At 41.1% G+C, this 20,026-nt stretch overlaps 1 protein-coding gene across 10 annotated transcripts in view; it reads left to right on the top strand.

The window, feature by feature from the left end:
* Positions 1-1,847: 1,847 nt before the first annotated feature.
* Positions 1,848-20,026, top strand: part of LOC100697039 (myosin phosphatase Rho interacting protein) — a 52,853-nt gene continuing 34,674 nt past the window's right edge. For 6 of the 10 annotated variants that reach the window (XR_003221304.1, XM_005448260.4, XM_025909632.1 and 3 more), the window contains exons 1-3: positions 1,848-2,735; positions 4,995-5,072; positions 7,780-7,845. Coding sequence is in view for 7 of the 10 variants with exons in the window: in XM_005448260.4 (XP_005448317.2) it covers positions 2,616-2,735; positions 4,995-5,072; positions 7,780-7,845 (264 nt within the window). In the remaining 3 variants the exon portion in view is untranslated. The remainder of the gene's footprint in view (positions 2,736-4,994; positions 5,073-7,779; positions 7,846-20,026) is intronic. The other 4 variants (XR_003221305.1, XM_025909635.1, XR_003221306.1 and 1 more) reach the window with 2 other exon arrangements.

Raw genomic sequence — 20,026 nt, forward strand, 5'->3', positions numbered from 1 at the left:
AACCAGTTGCGGGAGATGGCTGCCCCTCCCTAAGCCTGGTTCTGTCGGTGGTTTCTTCTTGTTAAAAGGGAGTTTTTCCTTCCCGCTGTCACCAAAGTACTTGCTTGTATGGGGCCATCTGATTGTTGTGGTTTTCTGTTTTTTCCCCCTGTATTATTATAGGGTCTTTACCTTATATAAAGTGCAATCCAGTAACTGTTGTTATGATTTGGCGCTACACACACACATACCGAAATGGTCAATGGTCAAGTAGTCAGCAATGTTCATGTTAACCTTTGTGGATCAGTAATACTACTCTTTCTGGACAACAGTCCCAAATATCAAATTCTTCACTAAATACTGGATTCATTTTCAAAATAAAATGATGTCATGGTTTTATGACTCATGGGATGCATATTTCTTAGTTTTCTAGTTACTCAGGAGCATGTTTCAGTTTAAAATGGAGAACATATTTAAAAAATGTATTTCAGTCATTTACTGTAATGGCCTAAATGAATAATTACACATAGTTTTGCTTTAAATTTCTCCCAGACTCAGCTGTTATGTTACCCCACATGTGCTCACTTGGCGTTACAATCCCACCACCTCAAGCTGCATAATCAAAATCACACACTTCTTACAAGCACTGGTTTGTATTTCCTAGCACTAATTTCTTTCTCCAAGTTACAAACAACAACAAAAAACATAAAATCGTGCCTCAAAACACAGCATGATGCAATAACTCATAGTTTTTGCCCTGAGTTCACAGTTTTTCCCAATCTGAAGCATCAGCTTGGAATCTGAAAAACATGCTGCACTTCGCTTTCAAGTGCACTTCAAAGAACCTGACGGCGATGACAGACATCCATGCTCCGGTTTTCTCTTCTCTGCAGAAATATCTGCACAGTTACTACTCTTTCTTTTGTGTGCAAATAGCAAACCCATGCCTGTCCTCCTGTTCAGGATGCACAAAGTCAGCTTAAATAAATGGCAGCCAGGAGGAACACAAGCAAAACGCAACCCAGGTCCATCATTTTCCACACCCTCTACATTTCCTTAAATAAATATATGTTTCTAAAAATCCCAGTCAGGCCATTTGAAATTCAAGACCAACAGATGGTGCTCTGGAGTCTTTTTAAGATTGACGTCTATGTTTAAAATAAGAACACCTGCCGGACTTTACGTTGCATTTGTGCTGTAGATTTTATTTGATTTTTTTCTTGATGATGATGTATGTTTTAAAACACCATAAAGTAGCATTAGCATCAGCTTGGAAGTTGCATATGCATATGGTGTAGCCTACTACACCATATAAGCCACACTTATTTTAAAAAAAATGTATATAATGTAATCCTTTTACATTGTAATACACATTAAGTTCAGGCTTTGCTCCTGTACACCCTTTATAGATTCTTTTCACGTCCAGTTTCCATAACTCTTAGTGCATGATGTGTGGTGTGTCCTTTTTTTGGCCTGCTGCCATTTATTTTATTAGTAACATTAATAGTAATTCATTAGGAACCCATTTCTATGTATACCTTTAGACTTTTCTTTTATATGTAAAAACCAAACCGTATTCCACAAGCTGAATTTAAAAAATTAATGTTTTTTCATTAGTAGAATAACATCGACGCGGATACACCCTACACTCTGGCCATTTGACTCGCAATTAAAGCAAAATATTAGCACAGGGAATTTCAACAACATCAGAGTTTTTGTACGGAAGTTAAGTGGGCCTTTAAATACCACCTAGCATGAGAGAAAATATTAGCACTTCGGAAGATTTTCTATTGGTCCACGAAAGAAAAGGCCTGGATTTTGGGCGTGTCCACCTATTCCTATTGGTCGAAGGCGTTGTCTCTCAGCCCCACTCTCTCCCTTTCACCTCCCACCTCTCCACCGACTGAATGTCCGGCCCGAACGAGGATTTGCACGAAAACATCAACCGCAGACTGCGTATCAGTACCAGAGGGGGAGCAGCTCTACGACGAACAGGACCCGACGCTATTCATCCAGCGGCATGACAACCACGTCGATGGCTTTTCCGAAGTTTGATAACGTTCCGGTGGCCCTGAAGCGAGACGTTAGAAGCGCGAAAAAGATTTAACGGCAATGACCGCGCTATCACTTGTTTGATAGAAAGACAGAGAGGGGGGGCCGAAGTGGACTCCCTCCCCCTCAGTGAAGAGCCGTTCCGCCCGATGGAGACTGTGACGGGACCTCTGCAGCGAGCTCGAGGCCCGGAGCGTCACCTGTGAGACGTCGACACCTCGCCGGAGGACGTAATTAAGAGAGAGACGCGAACATCTGTCTGCACTTTCGACGACTTTATTTGACAAGTTCTGCGCGAGCCTGCACGCTAAAACTAAAGTTAGCAGGTCGGCGTTAGCTGCAGGAGGCGACCCCGCGTGCAAGATGACCAATATAGATATCACTTAACGAGAGGTTACGCACCGCCTCAGGTAACCTCGGGACAGGTGAACTGCGCACTGTTAAATGGCTTTGTTCTAGAAAGCATACATCAGCAACTTGCCTCAGTCTTTGCTGTGAGAACTGATTGTTCCCCCCTCAAACACGGACTTTTAAAATAAGTCTTTTTTTTTTTCCCTCATCGAGTGTCGCTCCCTCAATCAACCATGTCACTCAAAGACAATCCCTGTCGGAAATTTCAAGCCAACATTTTCAACAAAAGTAAATGCCAGAACTGCTTTAAGCCCAGAGAGTCGCATCTGCTCAACGACGAAGACTTAAACCAGGTAAACAAACGCTTTTTCCAGCAACTTTCCATTGCGTTTCACTCTTACTATGCACCGTTTAATGGGAGTGCAAATCCTGTTGCTGTCTTTTCTGTTTGATGTGCTCATTTCAAACGACTTGTCGTGTGCTAATAGACCACGAAGTGCAAAGGTTGGGTTAATTGGACATAATTAGTTTCCAGCCCAAGGGCGCATATTGACCCTAATTCATGCACACGCAGGCCTCCACCCAGCTCCATGCCCTGCAGCACAGGAGAAACACTATCAGCTGCTTTTACAGGAGCTGTAATTATTTCAGATTATGTTGTCTCCTTTGATCATTTAACTGTAGTTTGAACCATACTATTGCTTAAAATAAGAAACTGTAAAGTTTACTTTAACAGGGACTAATATTGTGCGAGGCTGACTTAGTATTATTATTATTATTATTATTATTATTATTAACATTATTATTGTTTTAGTGCAGATATTTCACTGTTTACATTGTCCCCAGCAGGGAGTCTTATGTTGTGAAGGTGGTATGGTATCATGCTGAACTTTGTTGACCCACATTGTGATCATTCCTCTTGGGAGTCTTGTTTAATGGGAAAGATCAAGGCTCATTCTCAGGTCTGAAGATTGTACAAGTGATGCTTTTTCAGTTTCTGTGAGACATATTGTCCACTATCATTGTCCTCCACGATGTTGGTACAGAAATTGGCTTATGTTTGTTGGCCTCACATGGCTATTAAAGATTATTAGATCGTCTGTTGCTGGAGGTTTGAAGTCCTGCAGTCCATATATTAAGTCCTTACACAGACACACGCACAGAAAAAATATGGAAAAGCCGAGCATCTATTTTCAGCCAGAACTGTCATTCTGACCTCCCATCTCTCCAATTTCACTTGCCTTAAAGGCCCAGGCTATTGAAGCAATATTAAAATCCTTTATGATTACATGGAATAGGAGGTTGTGAGGTGGGGGGCATTGCGAAATGAAGACACAGGAACACGCTCAGATGAGTGCATTTAACTGCTGAACCATTAGAGGCTAAAAAGTGACCTAGATTCATCTCGCTTATTTCTCGGTCTCAGGGGGGACTTGCCATTGGTATGGCTGTCAAGTCTTATAAGGACAGATGAGATGTTTTTCTAAACTGTGTTTTTTTTTTTTCTTCTTTCTTTTTTTTTCTACAGGCATTAAAACAACAAGTGTCCCACTGTCTCATTCTTTCAGTCACATTATCAGTTGCCTTCATCTTGCAGTTTTTTTCCCTCCATTTTTAGTGTCTGAATGTTTCTCTTGCAAGTCTGTTCAAACTCTTGACTGTCCAAGGTTATAATTTGGACTTGTGCTTGGAAATTAATGTTATGTCATTTTGTTTACACAGTCACTCAGCTGGGAAATGTGCTGTGCTGCATGTAATCAAAGCAAAAGAGGATTTTATGGTGGATTATGCTCGGCCGTACATAGGGTGAAGTTATGACCGTAATCAAAACCTCAGATTGAAAGACATGGAAGTGCCAGACAGCTGGATATGTCAAGCTCTTTTGACTCAGATTTGTTGGCTACTGTTTCATAGGCTGGGGGGCGAAGCACACGTGCATTTATGTAAGACGCTTAATTTGATAAGCTCTTTAGGCTAGGCACAGGTACGATCTTAATGTAAACATCAAGTTCAGCTCGGTCTCCTGCGCGCAGTATGCATGCAGTGGTTATGCAGGGCTTCTTGGCTCGGCAGACAAGTGCTGACTACTAGCGTGGCTACAGTTCAAGTATGTACCAGAACAACTTAAGAAACACTGCCAGGCCAACTTGCGTCTCTCAGTACATGTTTGAATTGCAAATCTGTAGCCACAAAAGCTCGGCACTAATTCTCTCTTCTGCTTCTCATCCACTGTTTTTTTTTTTTTTTTTTTTTTTTTCCTTCTTTCCTCTCCTAACTTCTGCCTCTTGCTTCCCCCACCACCCACCAGTCCACCCACTTAGAGGATCAGAAGAAAAATTGTGTGTGTGTGTTAGCCTTTCCTTTTTCTTTTTTTCAGGGCAGCATGGTGCTCTGGAATAAAGCCAAGTGGAGAGTGTAGCCTAAAGTCAAGCCAGCTAATGTCTATTATAACACTTTCCTTGAGTTTAACACATATTTGTGCGTGTGTTTTAAAATAGGTCATAGTATGTGGTCTCAACTTGCAGAATCAACTTCTGTGTCCCATAATTAGACAGTTATTTATTATGCTAATGATTGCTTCCAACACTGTCATTGTGTTTTCCATTCACCAGGCGAAACCTATATATGCAGGATGGCTGCTCCTGGCACCGGAGGGAACAAATTTTGACAATCCCTTACACAGATCTCGGGTAAGTGGTTTCATAAGTGTTTAGCTTTTCTGGTGGTCAGATTGCTTGTGTTTAGAAGAGAGCATTATGTTGTGACTTCACCTTTTCTTGACTTTCTTTTGGAAGTTTTGGCAGAAATTCATGGCAAGAAACTGGTGCTCTTTATAAGAGAAGAGGTGCATTTAACCTGTGTGTAACCTTTGTGTTTAGCTTCTGCTCGTCTGAATGGTTGATTGGTGTAGTGGTTTTGATTTTGTGTTAAACTGCTTTGAGGAAAAATGAGCAGCCTGTTTGGTTTTGAGCTGACAGATGACGTTATGGCATGGCGAGGCATCTGCTGTCTGCCTGTCTGTCCACTGTTCGCAAGAAATGCTGCTCCTCTGTTGGTCACCTAATAGGTTTTCACCCAAGGTGTGAGAAGCTTAGGGGAAACTTTTCATCCTAGTGTACTGATTTTAGTGACACTTGCACACGGTGATCATCTAACAGGTCTTTGCCCAAGTTATGCTCAAGGTCAAGTCAAATTTGGATACTGATGAAAAGTTTTGTTGAGGACAAGAAAAAAAAAAAAGTGTGAAATCTATGTCCAGTAACACGTATCTATGGATTAATGGTTGTGACTTTTTTCACAAACTGCTGTGAGACTGTATTGAAGCCTTTCTGGAGCTTCTTGATGTGCTTGCGTGGTTTCTGTTCAGGTACGCTGCCTTCCTCCCACAGTCCAGACATGATTGTTGGGTAATTGGTGATTCTAAATTGCCCAAAGGAGGGATTGAGAGTGCAGATGGCTGTCTAGTTACCAGGGTGTACCCCGACCATCATCCACTGGCGGAAATCCCAGCATAGCCATTATCCATTTTTCTTGTCTGTGATGATTTTTGTTTTGGTTATAAGCTTACCCCCCACCCCATATAGTAGACCCCCTACCCCATTTAGCTAGGCAAAGCTATGTTGTTTACCACCAAAGTTCTAAGCTAAGTTTGTTTTACCAGCTCAGAGTGCTAGGTAAGTAGCGTGGCTACTCCTCCCTTTAATTTCCTTATCCATTCTGGCACTCATTTGATAAACAAGAGCTCTTGTTGTTGTGGCTTCAGTGGCTACTTCATGAAATCAGCAGATTCTTATGGGAATCTCGGTCCTCTGTCAGTGAAGCCTCATTGTTAGGAAATAATGAGCCTAATATTGACTTCATTTAATAACTCTTACCGCTGCAGTATCGTGTAATCGGAGCCGTCGTTTATCAGCTGCCAGATTATATGCTGTGGTGGTGCATCCCAAAAAGAGGACTACGGAGAATGTGGGGGAGGAGAAGAAAGGTCTCCGTTCTCACAGCCTCGCTGATGGCTTCCATATGAGTTTTGGGAAAAGCACCTCTGGATCTACTATCAACAGTCTGCCGCTGCTTTGACATCATCAGTGATGCGTTCCGCCTATTCTCCCAGTCAGCGTTTCACTGCGGGGGTATAATTGCTGGCTTGTACGTAGTGCTGACGTGAGCACATTTGTCAGGTTTACACTGAAACAAATAACAGAGAAACAAAAAACTGCTGATGTCTCAGGTGAGTCACGTTTTAGGGTCACTTTAGTTTAACAGGTTGTGGAGGGGTCTGGCTCTGTTTTGTGACAGTGAGGCTGGAATTCTATAATCAGCCTCTGTAGCCTGTAATATATTGTGTTTGTGTTTTTGTTTGGTTTGGTTTGGTTTATTTTTAAAAAGCATCTGTGGACTGCAGTGTCCCTTTAACATTGCTTCTGAGGCTTCTCGGCCCCCCTGTTGAGACCTTCCAGTACCCTTTTAGGTTAGAGAGCAGCTCTCAATATTTCATGCATCAGGCGCTGTTAGAATAGGAGCCCAGGAAATTTAACACTGAGACTAAGCGGTACATTAGGATATGAGGGCGGTGGAAGAGAACTGATCAAGACAATGAGGATGAATATCAGTGGAAATTGTATTATTGTAACTGACAGGATTCCCATTCAAACCAAGACTTAACCCCCCCCAGCTAACCTGGTACATCATGATATAACACTGCGCTTCACAGTTGCATGCCTTTCCATATATATCCTACAGTTTAATCTGCAGTGAAATCTCATCTTCTCTTATGAACGTCTGTATCCACTTAGCTCTTGTTGTGATAACACCCGCACTTTATATATGAAGGCCTTCTTTCCTCAAGTAGTTGTAAAGAAAAGGAAAACAATCTGAAATCTTAATGACCGAATGCAGCTGATGCATGCTGATAAAAATGTTGTCCAGCTTGTCACAGCTTGAAAGCCTTGTGATGTCCCGTAAGAGGAACGTGTGCCAGCATTACTTGCTTACTGCTGTATAGCAACTGTTTCCAAAAACTTGATTGCACTTCCTTTTAACTGTTTGTTTGTTTGTGTGTGTGTGTGTGTCTCCGTGTGTGTATGTGTGTGTTGTATTGGAGGTCTTTATACCCTAAGGTGTGTGTTCAAGCTTTTAACTGGAGTTTCTAGATCCAGAAAAATAATCTCAGGCTTCAGAAATTTATTGGCCTTCCACAAATCTGTGTTTGACTCTCATGCCCAGAGTTATCAAATGTGTAATGATTGATATGATAAATATTGGCACATCTTCTTGTGAGGCTTCTTTTTAAAAAAAAAATTTTTAATATAAAATGACTATGGTTTGCTGTTGATATCTTTTGTGTGATCATGTCAGTAATGACAGATTTTTTTGTTGTTGTTTTTTTTCTTGTTACAGAAATGGCAGAGGAGGTTCTTTATCCTCTACGAGCACGGCTTACTTCGCTATGCTCTGGATGAAATGGTGAGCTTCCTTCCTGTCAGCTGATGATTATTTTGTTGCCTGTTTTGTTCATATTCTGAAGCTTGTCTGTGACTGTTAATAGCTGGTGGCACAGTCTAAACAACCACAGCATGGGTCAAACAAACAGCAGCATACTGTACAGTGTATCTGTGTTATAATGCACCATGATCTGCTCATTTACACAGCCTTATTCACCTCATTGCTGCTACTATGACATTGAAAATATGCAGCATATAAATAAAAGGGAAGTTTTTTTCCCCTCTCTTTGACTTCTGAAAACAAACAACTCCATCAGCAGTTTGACACATAAGGGGAACAGACGTTAAAACTTTCACTTCTTTCTTTTTCCTGCTTCACATCAAAGGATTGCTCTCTTTTCACTTGAGTTAAACCAGAGGCTTTGGCTACTATTTGATCATTTACAGTGGCTATTGTTACTGTAATACAGTTGTATTTATTGTAAGATGATAATGAAGTATGATCATTTTTTCATTGTTGGTTGCAAGTTTAGTTTCTCTGAGAAGAAACGCTAGTTACATGATTTCTGTGCAAAATTAGTTGTATTAAAACCAAAGAAAAACTTTGATGCAAGTGCTGAAAATGTGAGATTGATGAGACAGCCTTCACATGGTTAGCACCAGTCCTTTGTTCCATACAACCAGGTATTTAGTGAGCGTGCTAAACACTAAGCCTGCTTGTACAGTAGTGTCAAAAGGAATGAGAGTGTGGTGTTGACATTCAAAGTTATGTACCTAGCTTTGTGTGTTTATTTAAGTGGTTACTACACTGCGCACTTGATGTGCAGGTGTTCCGTGGTTACTTCCTGTTCTTAAAGGAAAGACTGGAAAAACCACTCATTGATTGACATATTAAATCACCGAGTTATATTTAGTCAGTAGACTAAAATCTATGTAGTAATTATAAAATTAGTATGTAGACTTTCTGTCTGAGCTTGAGTTTTGTAGTCGACTTGGTTCAGGAATCTAGTTTGTCGGTTTTATTGGCACTGTAGGATGCAGGCATGCTGAATATTGATCGACCCAAGCAGTGTTCAACAGCCTTTTTTTTTTTTTTTTTTTTTTTTGTAAGCGTAGGATGTGTTTTGAAATGAGGTGAAAGCAGAAGTAGATGAAACTGTATTTGTTTTATTGACTTTGACCCTTTCACATTGTGGTATTTTAGTAGAAGAGCTAGTGTGAGGTTTGATGTAATAAAGGGAACAGATGCTGGGGTGCAGTGTGGCATTCTTCTTTTCCTCCTCATATTAAGTCCTTTTACAGTTATTGCATTCTTACAGTTGAAGTCTTGCAGACATGACTATTGCTTGCTTATTGCTGGGTTGTAGGTTGAATTGCAGTGACGGACTTGTTTTCCTTCAAAGTAAGAGTTGCACCCTTTTAAAAAAAAAAAACATTTGGCTAAAGCGAAGCTTCTCCTCGCATTTTTTTTAAGTAACTACCCCTCAGCTAGTAGTTAGCAAGTATTTGCAAACAAACGTGAAAAACTGCAGGCGATCTGCTAGCAGCCAAAGGAATCACTAGAAAATTTGTGCATACCCAGCATTTTACCCAGCAACAGCCACCAACCTCCAGGAACTACTATACTATCCAGTCAGGGAATACATTTTTTTTTTCCCTAGCAGCCAGCGATATATCATATACAATATAGCTGACGACTCTTGAGATACATGCACAAGACAGCACGTGAGCAACCTTACATTATGTCTATTTGCAGTGTTTTTATTGGAAAAAAATAAAACCACTGGCTAACAAAATCTGTCTGAACATAGCTTTCAAATCCTGCAGTGGCCCTAATGTGTTCTTCATATTGAGGCTCGTTTGTGAGGCACTCAATGGAGGAGGAGGATGACATGGAAAGAAACAGATGATAGGGAAGAGACAAGTGAAGTGGCGGATGTCCTCCCTCCATTCAGTGTTCTCTCTGGATGTCACTCTTTGTGTTTTCATCCCTCTTCTGAGTGGAGGATCAAAAGTATACGGGACAATGTGGGTCTGGAGCTTGAAATATCAAGTGCCACTAAATATAGAGCCTCGCTTGTCACACGAGGCTGATTAGAATAATTGTTTTCAGTTGAATAAAGAGCTGCACAAACTTGGCTAAATGGTGTACATGTCTGACATTAATATTAGGCTGTTTTCAATTTGATTAGTATTGAGATTACATACAATTAAATATTCAACATGGAACACACCAAGGAGCCACAATAATCATTACTTTCCAAAGATTATATTGTATTTATAGCAGTAGTAAGGGCGTTGCATCCATCCATTTGCAAATGTGCATGTGTGATAGGAGGTGAACCTACATTTAAACATATTAATCATTTACATACTTTATGACAACAGATAACAAATCGGTATTCCGCTTTGTTTCCAGTCAGGTCTTCAGTCACGTGCTCAGAGCAGCTGAATGATATTAAGGACTGCTTGACCAGATCAGAAAGCTAGTATGGTAACAAAACACAGGGCAAGTCGTGACTAGCTGTTTAACAGTGACTGGATTTTCAAAATAAGAGCTAGAGGACGTTCATAAATGTTAAAGAGGGGGAAAAATGGTAAAATATGTCTCAAAATATTCTTGATTTATTGTAGTCTGTACGGCAAACACTGGTCAACATTAAGATCAGATGAACTAAATTGTGATTTCTAAAGTTTGCCAGCTTTCGCCAGTATAACGTTCCTCTAAACCACATCAAAACCCAATTTTGGGAGCACTCGTTATGATTGTAAATGAGGAGGTGCCCCTCTGTTTTGCTCTTAGCCTGGTTTTTATGGCTCTTCTGTCTTGGCTTAACCAAACCCAGATGGGTTGAGGTTCCAACCTGCAGGATGTGGCATGGCTCTGTGGGAAAGGAATGGACTAGCAAAAACCTGGGAGGGAGCACAGAACTTGAAGTCATTGATTTGGGGTTGCCCACCTACAGTGAACAGCTAACATGACACACCGCTGCCATGATTTTCTGCTAAGAGCAGCGGTGGCTCTGAAGAACTGTTATGTGCACAAGACAAGTGAGGGGGGGGGGAATATAGCTGCAGTAAGAACGATAAAGAGAACTGTGATAAAGAGAACTGTTTACTGTTGCTGTTTGAGTGTGAATAGCTGAAAATGTGCCACTAGTTCACAGAATACGTGTTGTTTTATTTGGTATTTGCAAATATGGAGAGAAGACAAAATTATTTAGAAAGCTCACTTACAGTTCAGTCCCCAGTATTTGCTGAATGCACCAGCTGGATTGTTCTAAGAGCAGACTAACACAGTTTTGTCCAGGCAGCGTTGCTGAGGCAACACGATTTGTCCCTTTTGTCCACCGGCAGTTTACCATGGTATTTGATGCATGGGGCAGATTCTCAGTTTTGTTGAGAGCTCTAGAGGTCTCTGACCTGACTGATATAGGACAGAACAGACTGGAAGCAAAGTGCGGATTTGTGCACTGAAGTTGTCTCTAGGCTCTGTCATGTGGCGAGCAAGCCTTTCTGCTGTGGCTGTGGACAAAAACATCAGACACAGCATCAAAACAAATGTGCAAGGCTGGATTGGACAAAGTGTGTGTGTTTGTGTGTGTGCACCTGTGAGAGAGGGTACTAGACAGCAGTGGACACGTCTGGAACAGGTGTTGCAAGTTCTGAGTAAGCTCTTTATTAAAGTGTTCCTTGTTTGCAGAGAACAGATACAGAATGTGGGTTTTATGATAATTTTGAGTTAAACATAAAAACAAATAAGACAAATTACATAATTGTGTGTTGAAGTTGTCCAAGTTTGGTGAGAGAAACAGCCTCTCACACCAGATCCATTATCACGTCAGAGTGAGGGCAGGTATGTAGGTGAGAAAAACTGTCAGGAAAGCTGCTTTAATGACATCAGCGAGAGTCAGAAAGATCAACACCCATACTCTAATAACCTTCACTGTGCAGTCAAATGCCCTACACATCACCTCGCACCCAGTGAACGTCCTTTGACCGATAGATAACCTATTCTAACTGAAACATGCTCTTCATTATGTGATCTAAACTTTCCTCTTTGGGAATTTATCAGTCTTGTGTTGTGGTGTCTGAGGTCACACTGAATCATCAGGCTTGTGCATTGCTAATCTCTTATTAATGTTGAGGGTGGTTTGTGTGCAGTATTTCTTCATTGTATTTCGAGACCTTTGCGGGAACACAGTGCAGGTTGTGTTATCACGCTGTTCGCTTAATGTATTTTATCCCAGGCTGAACAAGCACAGTATACCTGCGAATGAAGTGAGGCTCCCTATTGAGTTGCAGTACACAAAAGACCCTTTCAGATACACTTGGATTGCGTTTGCCTTTAGAGTGTATTGACTGCAGTCTGTATCGCAGCCGTATTCAACGAGAACATGATGTTCTCATGATGTTTTAGCTGTTTAAGTCATTCACATTTCATCTTGGCTCAATTAATTTGCTGTGTTTACTGGAATTCAAATAATGGACTTCTGCCCCATAGCTTTGTCCAAGAACTGAGAGGGGTTTTTTTTTTTTTTTTTTTTTTTTTTTTTTTTTGGACAAACTTCCTTCCATTTCCCACACATTTGTGCATTCTTTTAACTTGAGATACGCACAGGTCCTGCTGCATCTCTCCTTAATCTCTGACATGAACCCATACAGCCCCGGCCTGTATTTGCCTTCAAGCCTTGTAAGACCTTTTCACATGCTGAGACATGTGTAAATTCTCTATCTTTTTTGCACCTGAGAAACATGAATCTAAACGTTTCGTGGTGAGTGTCTGTTTGGGGTGAGAGCTAGGGGATAGATGAGTGGGCAGGGCTTTTGAGCTGTGTTTCTTGCCTCCAGGCCACTCTATGTGGGGAATAAGTAGAGTTTTACCACCCTACCCCATCAAATTCGGAATACTTAGAGGTGCTCTAGTCTTCCACTCACAGCAAGCCATGAGAAAATGACTGGAGAAAGAAGTGTGAACCACCTGAAGTACATTTGTGTTTGCATTATAGCACAAAGGGGCAAGAATAAACGTTGGTTGCAGCACTGGTGGATAGAAGTGGTATAATCTCTCCATATTAGAGCACTAAATATGGATTCTGGGTGAGGCATATGTTGGTTTTGTAGAGATATGGTGCGTGAGAGTCTTATTTAACCCCTGCCCTTCCTTCCCCATGGTTCCAGTAGGAACTGATCTGCTGGAATGTAAACAGTAATGGATTACAGTTTGGGTCACTATACCCAGTGCACAAAGCCACAAAACCATGGGAACAGCAATTCATACAGCTTGTAATAATCAGGATCCGCAGCGCTGTAACTGACATTCAGCTGAATAGCAACCCCCAGTCATAAAGCTTTCACCCAGTGCGGTACATTTATAATAAGAATTCCCTTGTTTTTGTTTCTGTGTGCAGAAATGGGGACTTTGTGGGGATTTTTTTTTCTTCTTTTTTGTCCCTGTTGTGTCCTAGTTAAATTCCCAATTTTGCACTGAAGATCTTATCATTGCTCTGACTTGTTGGCTGATAAAGTTTCACTACAGTGAGAGGGCCCAACTTCAGTAAGCATTGTTCCCGTGGCACAACCAACCAAAAATGACAACACAGGCCTACCTGATTAGAGATTTCATAGCTTGATGGTTGAATTGGATGAGTATATGCTAAAGCCATTATAACACAAACGGCAGGCTCAACAGCTAGCTTGCAATTAAAAACAGTCACATAGGTCTAAAGGCTGGCTGGTGGTCGCATAGCAACCACCAGTCATTAAGGAAAAATTTTTGTTCCCGCGACTGGTTGCCAACTGGTTGGCTGGGCGTGAAACTGATTCCTAAGGACCCAGACACACAGGCTTGGAGTCCTGCAAGTGATGCTCTAGCAACCTCCGGTCGCTAGGGAGGTTTCAGTACACCTGGGAAGTGGTGAGTGTTTGCAAACTTCCATGCAAATGCTGGAAGACAAAGAAGTTTTTAGTGCAGCACTGGCTTTGTGAATGATTTCGCCTGACGATGGCCAGGACCCTCCAGCATGATTTGACAGTGACAGTGACTGCAGTACATGAATCAAGGTAAAAATGGTTACAAAAAAATGAAGTAAGGTCATGCTTCAGGCCAGCTCACAAGCACAAAGTGCTATGTGAATAAGTGTGTTAATGAGAGCATGGGGTTTTTAAATAACACACCACTCCTGTGCTCTGGTTCAAAGTACTGTTTTGCCATGAAAACATTGTTCTGTAGAAGCATCATCATCCTAGGACAACAGTGATTTGTCATTTGTAGCTTTATGACCTAAGACACGACTTTTTTTTTCTGTTGATGTCTCTTATTGACTAAACAAGCGTGATGCATGTCAGCCTCTCTCTCTCTCTCTCGCTCTCTGAGATCCAGTTAGTTTCAGCTCATTAAAGTCAGTTAATCCAAGTCAACACACACACCCGAGTACCACATCTAGTTGATGTGGATAGAGTATTTCTTTCTTGAATATCTCTATATACCTATTGGCCACTTCAGTAGGTCCACCTCGCCTCGATCAGGCTGAACCCTCTTTTTTGGGACTTCAGAAATGCCTTCATACCTCACAGCATAGATTCAGCAATGTGCTGGCTTTGATATATGTTTGTAGCTCACTTGTTCTCTCCACCTTTGTCTCTCTGTTCGTGGGAAATAATCGCAGAAGTGTTGAGCAGGAAAATATGTTTTTGTCATTTGAAGACAATAGGTCCTATTGTTTAAAATCTTTTTGTCGCTTCTTCACTTCACAACTCTGAAATGCTTCTATGAACATTGAGTGAAAATAGTGGTGATCAAGGCATGACTCACAACAGGAGAAGACTGTCAGTAACCACACTGTGGTTTCTTTAGGGAGGCTTTAATCTATGACCCAGTCTTCCAACCCCGTAGAACACCTGACCCCGAGTAGCACTCGCTTTTTCCAGCCTGTGTTGTGATTGCTCAGTGTGTTCAGTAAAGATACGAAAAGATGCATGAGCACTCTCCAACTGAGTGCTGACATGCAAGTTTGCTATTACCAAGAGAGTATGACTCAACTAAACTAAACACGGTGAAGGGTCTTAGGAAAGATGGGCTAGGTTGTTAATATATTACCAGTCTTGCTCTGTGTTATGCTTTTGGCCTGAATTTCTCCATCTGTATTCTTATCTTTGCTCCTTAGTTTTTGTCTCTGTCTTAGTGACCACATTGTTCTGGATATGGCGGATATAAATACTCAAGTGGTTCTGTTGAGACATTTCCTTTTCTTCAGTCAGCAGTATCCTGTAACTGGCTCAGGACCAAGTTTGTCCTCTAAATATTAAACTCGTGGGCTTAGCCTAGCTGTGGGCTGCTATCCGTTACTTTTATTGTTTAAAGTTGTTTCATTGACTAGTATTAGTTGTTTTCTTTTAAATATAAAATGTGATTTAAAGTTTTATATTTTCATATCTTCTCACTAGCTTGCCTTTGTTCATTGTGATTGTGTGTTCCACAGCCAGATGGCTTAATATGCCTGAAAATAAAGCGCTGAAATTACTGTAGTGTCAAAAGATGTACTTACAATTATGCCAAAATATATGTCACTCACATCCCAGTCACAATTGCTAGATGGTAGGTTATGTGTAAGCTATTATGTAAAGTAGCAAACACATACTTTTATCTTTGCAAATTCTGAAGTGAAATACTTTTTTAAAGACCTTTTGCTGCTGTAGTTGTGAACATATTTTGTGCCACTGTGTCCATATTGGTACTGGTAACCTTAGTGCATCGCATGGTATTCACGGTTAAATGCCTTTGTGTGAGACTAGATTATAATAATTAAGGTTATGCAGGGTGTTGGACTACTGTTTGTTATTTCATGGACTGTGTGGGGATTTTGGGCATCAACAGCAATGATGGTGTTCGAATACTGATTTAGAACCTCGCTTACCATGGCAGCGACCTGAACTTCGAGTTCAGGGCATGATACCCTAGTGATTATATTGGTGTTCAGTGTTTCGTGTGTGTGTGTGTGTGTGTGTGTGTGTGTGTGAGTGAGACTGTTGACAGGATCATTAAGAGTGTGCCAGGTCTCCATTTTGTGTTTATGTGGGACTTTAGCTGACTGTGACCTTGCACTTTCTTTCTTGTGTCATATTTCTCTTGGCGAATATGAAGGAGGTTTAGTTGAATTCTGGTTGACAGTGGACGAGTACTGTGCCGTGGCGAAAAGTTTTCAGAATATCCTTTTACCATCCTTCGTTTCGACCCTCCCTCAGTCACTCTTGTACTTTTTAATGATTTCCAGCCATTCATTAACCAGAAAAAGGCTTACTCCTGGAGGATTTGGCTACACCAAGTGTGCATTCTTCACTTGCAAGAACTTCACTTATACATTACTCAGTCCCATTCACTTTCCCGTCCTTTTACCGCTCACTTGTCCTGCCACTCTCTTGTATCTCTCCCTTCCATTCCAGCTCTGTCTGGCCAATAAACCGTTTGTGCTGGGGGAGAGCAACCACCAGTATTGTGTAACTTCTTTTCCCCCCCTACACCCCTCCCTGCTCTATAAAGCCAAACGGGGCCTGGCAGACTGCTCGCTCAGTTTGTTCTAAACACCAGACCAGGACACTGACAAAAGATTTCATTTAAAGTATCAGGGTGAGAGGTTAGCTAGCTCCAAGAGGGGCGCTAATAAAACAGTGGGAAGGTCTGCATGTTCAGTGGTGGTGGCGCAGGGAAAGTAAAAAACGTACATTTAAAACCAAACCAAAAAATGCTTCCTAATATATTTAGATTACTTTTTTTGGCTAGATACATTTTGGACACACTTTTTATAATAAACCTCCTGTAACTGTGTAATTTTTGATTTGGTTAGCACCTCAGTTGGAAGTTCAGTTGTAGGCTAGCCTTAGATTTGAAGCCGTTGCCTTGGGATAGCCTGTAGTGGCCACAGCTGCAGTTGAATGTCTTTCAGAGACATGACAGGTGCAGCTGTATTAGGTGACCTTTGACCTTTTGCCTCAACATGGTGACCCAGCAATCCTGTCACCTGTTAATGTCAGGGCTTTGCAGCAAAGATATCTTTAAAAAGTGCAGCCTCAGAGCTGCATCTGGTCACCACTTACAATTACAGGATAAGAATAGCATTCACATGTGATGGTGCACACTTTCAGCTTCAAGTATGTTTGATATACAGGTGAAAATGTCTCCCAGTAGAAGTATTTACCTATGTGGGCCTCATTTAATGAGTAGCTCAAGCTTATAAAACCTACATTACGTGGAGTTGAAGATTTTGGCTTGCTGCTAATTGTTGTTGGGTGAGCGACTCTCTCTTTAATAACCTGCTCCAGCTTCCTCAGGACCTGGCCCAAAATTCCCTTTTCCAGCAGCCGTGTTCTGGCTTGCTTCCAGCGATTGCACCCTCAGTGTGGTCCTCTCTTCTGTGCTTTCTCTCAGCTTTAAAGCAACAAGCACACACACCTTCTTTGTAACTTTAGCTATCAAAAACGACTCATGAATGCAATTTTTAAAAAGTCCTTGTAATACAGTACTTACAGCTTTACGAAAAACATGTTGCTTCATCATCAGTGAGCAGTTTTTTATACATGACAACATGGTGTGTTCACATTTTAGTTTGCTAGTATATTAGAATACTTAAATTGGAGAACACAAATCCAGTTGATGATGGTTTGTATTTGTATTTTTCTTTAGCGGTGAATATAATTACTCATGTATATGCAGTATTATATTTGGTAGTCATTTTATTGTATATCATGTTTTAGGTTGTAGTTTTCATACTTAAGAATAAATAAATAACTTTTTTTAATTTTAACCCTTTAATTCATTGTTTTTTTTTTTTTTAATGAACTATGGTGTGGGTTAACCTGCTACAGCTGCTAACTAGGTCCAATTCAGTGAAGCCTAGCAAACAGCTAGCAGCTATGGCTGACTGTTTTGGCATCTACCTGCCTGTCACAATGACCAGATGGTGCTTTAGTTTTAATGGTGTCTAGTCCTAGAACGCATAAAGAAATCTGGAGAGTTTTGTTACCTGATGAATCCTCGCTTCATTGCTTGAAATTGTTGTCACTGCTGTTTTGATTACGCTGCTTTTCATCCTTGTAGGGAAAAAAACTAGCTCCACAGTTGATGTATTAACTTAATTAAGTGAAGAAACATTTTCCTGTGCCTCTTCCATTTTCCCTTCCATTCCTTTCGGCTTGGTGGGCAAATTCTGCCTCGACTGGACTGAAGAATTATTTGGTATCTCCCTGCATGTCTTCTGTAATTTCTTCATAGAGCCGACTAAGGTGCAGAAACTAGCTGTTTAATTGAGTTATTTGTATTTGTGTACCTTTTCTGTGACTATAGAAGTTTATATTATAAGACTGTATCAGAAGACCAAGCATAGCACGGGTACCTTTTCACTTTGGCCTACTTTCCAAAGTGCTGTGTCAGTGCACTGAATGGCGTGCAGCAGCATTTCAGACAGTTGTGTTTGGAGGCACCTTGTAATCTTATAACAAGTGCTGTGTTTTTGCAGTGGAGCCAAAAGCTGACCACAGAACTGTGGCTTTAGGGTTTACTGTGCTAGAAGTTAGTGATTAAGATCATTAACATTTAAGACTAACAATGGATAATAGCAGTGTTGCAAAACAGTCTTAATGCGCTGGGCTTCCAGCAGTCATTTGGGAGAGTAGCTGTTGGAATGAATTTAGGCTGGTGGACTGCTTGATGAATGTGTTTTAGGATCTAACTGCGGCACTGATGTGACATGCATTTGTGCATTCAGCTCCCAACCACCCAAGATTTTACATAAGGTCAGTTTCCTGTCTCTGTGATCCATGTGGCACAACAAAAAAAAGCTTCTTTACAGTCTTTGCAGTGTTTTGTTTGTCACCTTATTACTCAGACAAACAGAGGTATATTTTAGATGATTGTTTTGTCTCAATGTCAGTGGGAGTATACAAAAGGTGCAAAGTCAGATTTAATAAAATTTGGTGGAGATTTTGTTATAAAGCTGGATCACTTTCATTTAAGGTTGACGTGAGACAGTGGACTTGGCAGAGAAAGCCCTTCTCGGTTAGAGATTGGTATCGTAGAAACCAAGAAATACAGTCTCTTCACACATAGGGTAATTATTTGGCACAGTCTCTACAACCTCAAGTGAAGGGTATAAACTGAACAGATAAGCAGTGAGTAGACATAACAGGCTCCATTCATCAGTCAAGAGAAGTAGTGAAGACGGAAGGAGCAGATGAGAAATTATTAAATAATGATTTTTGACACTGAGAAGATTCAGAGAAGAAAGGGGCAGCTTTCACAAATATTGGGAGAAAAGAAAGAAAAAGGGTCTCGTCTGTGGGGAAACAAACACACACACACACACTAACAACAACTTTTTAGACCTAACAGCCAAGGCAACATGACACAACTCGACTGTAGCACCTGTTTCTGCTGCCAGCGCATCAACTCTGTCACCACCTCAACATAGGCTGACAGATTTCTCACACTCTGTCTGCCTTTTGCTGCTTTTTATTATGTAGTCATTATTACAGGCGTCACACCAACAGTTCCTGTCTGAGTGACACTGCGTTAGCGTAAACGCCTTGTTTGATTTTTGTGTGACTACATGTGTTTTTATTATTCTGTTCTTGGCTTGCCACCATAACGGGCAGCCGGAGATCAGGTTCACATAGTTGTAGTTTACTGCACTTGATTGACCGATTGCAATCATAGCCTGCATTTGAAGAGAATCCTGCTGTACTAAGCAGCGGCAAAAAAAAAAAAAGGAAAAAACGAAAGGTCTTCATCATCACTTACTCACCCTCATCTTCCTCCTCCTCTGCATTCGCCGGCTGCTGGCCTCCTAACACAGCATTAAACCACCCACATTCTCTCACCACTCTCCATAAGAAGAGAAGCGCTGCTGCTGCTGCCACCCACAACCCTCTCTGAAATATCTTCTACAAATATGTGTGAAATGTGTGCTGTGGTTTTTCCTTTGCTCCTGTTCATTTTTTTTTTTTCACACAATATTGTGTGTTAGCGCTGTGTTCTTCCAGCCTCCGCTCTGTTGCTTCGTTACCGTCTGAAAGTCCAGAATGCATACCAGTGGGATGAGGTGTATCTGAGAATGCCTGACAGGACTGCACTTGGCCCTGCAGCAGAGATGTCAGCTTTATAACACATGGTTTATTTTGATTATTGTTTTAATCCATCTATATGTTTAGCT

Source organism: Oreochromis niloticus, linkage group LG8, assembly GCF_001858045.2.
Source record: "Oreochromis niloticus isolate F11D_XX linkage group LG8, O_niloticus_UMD_NMBU, whole genome shotgun sequence".
Taxonomy (NCBI): Eukaryota; Metazoa; Chordata; class Actinopteri; order Cichliformes; family Cichlidae; genus Oreochromis; species Oreochromis niloticus.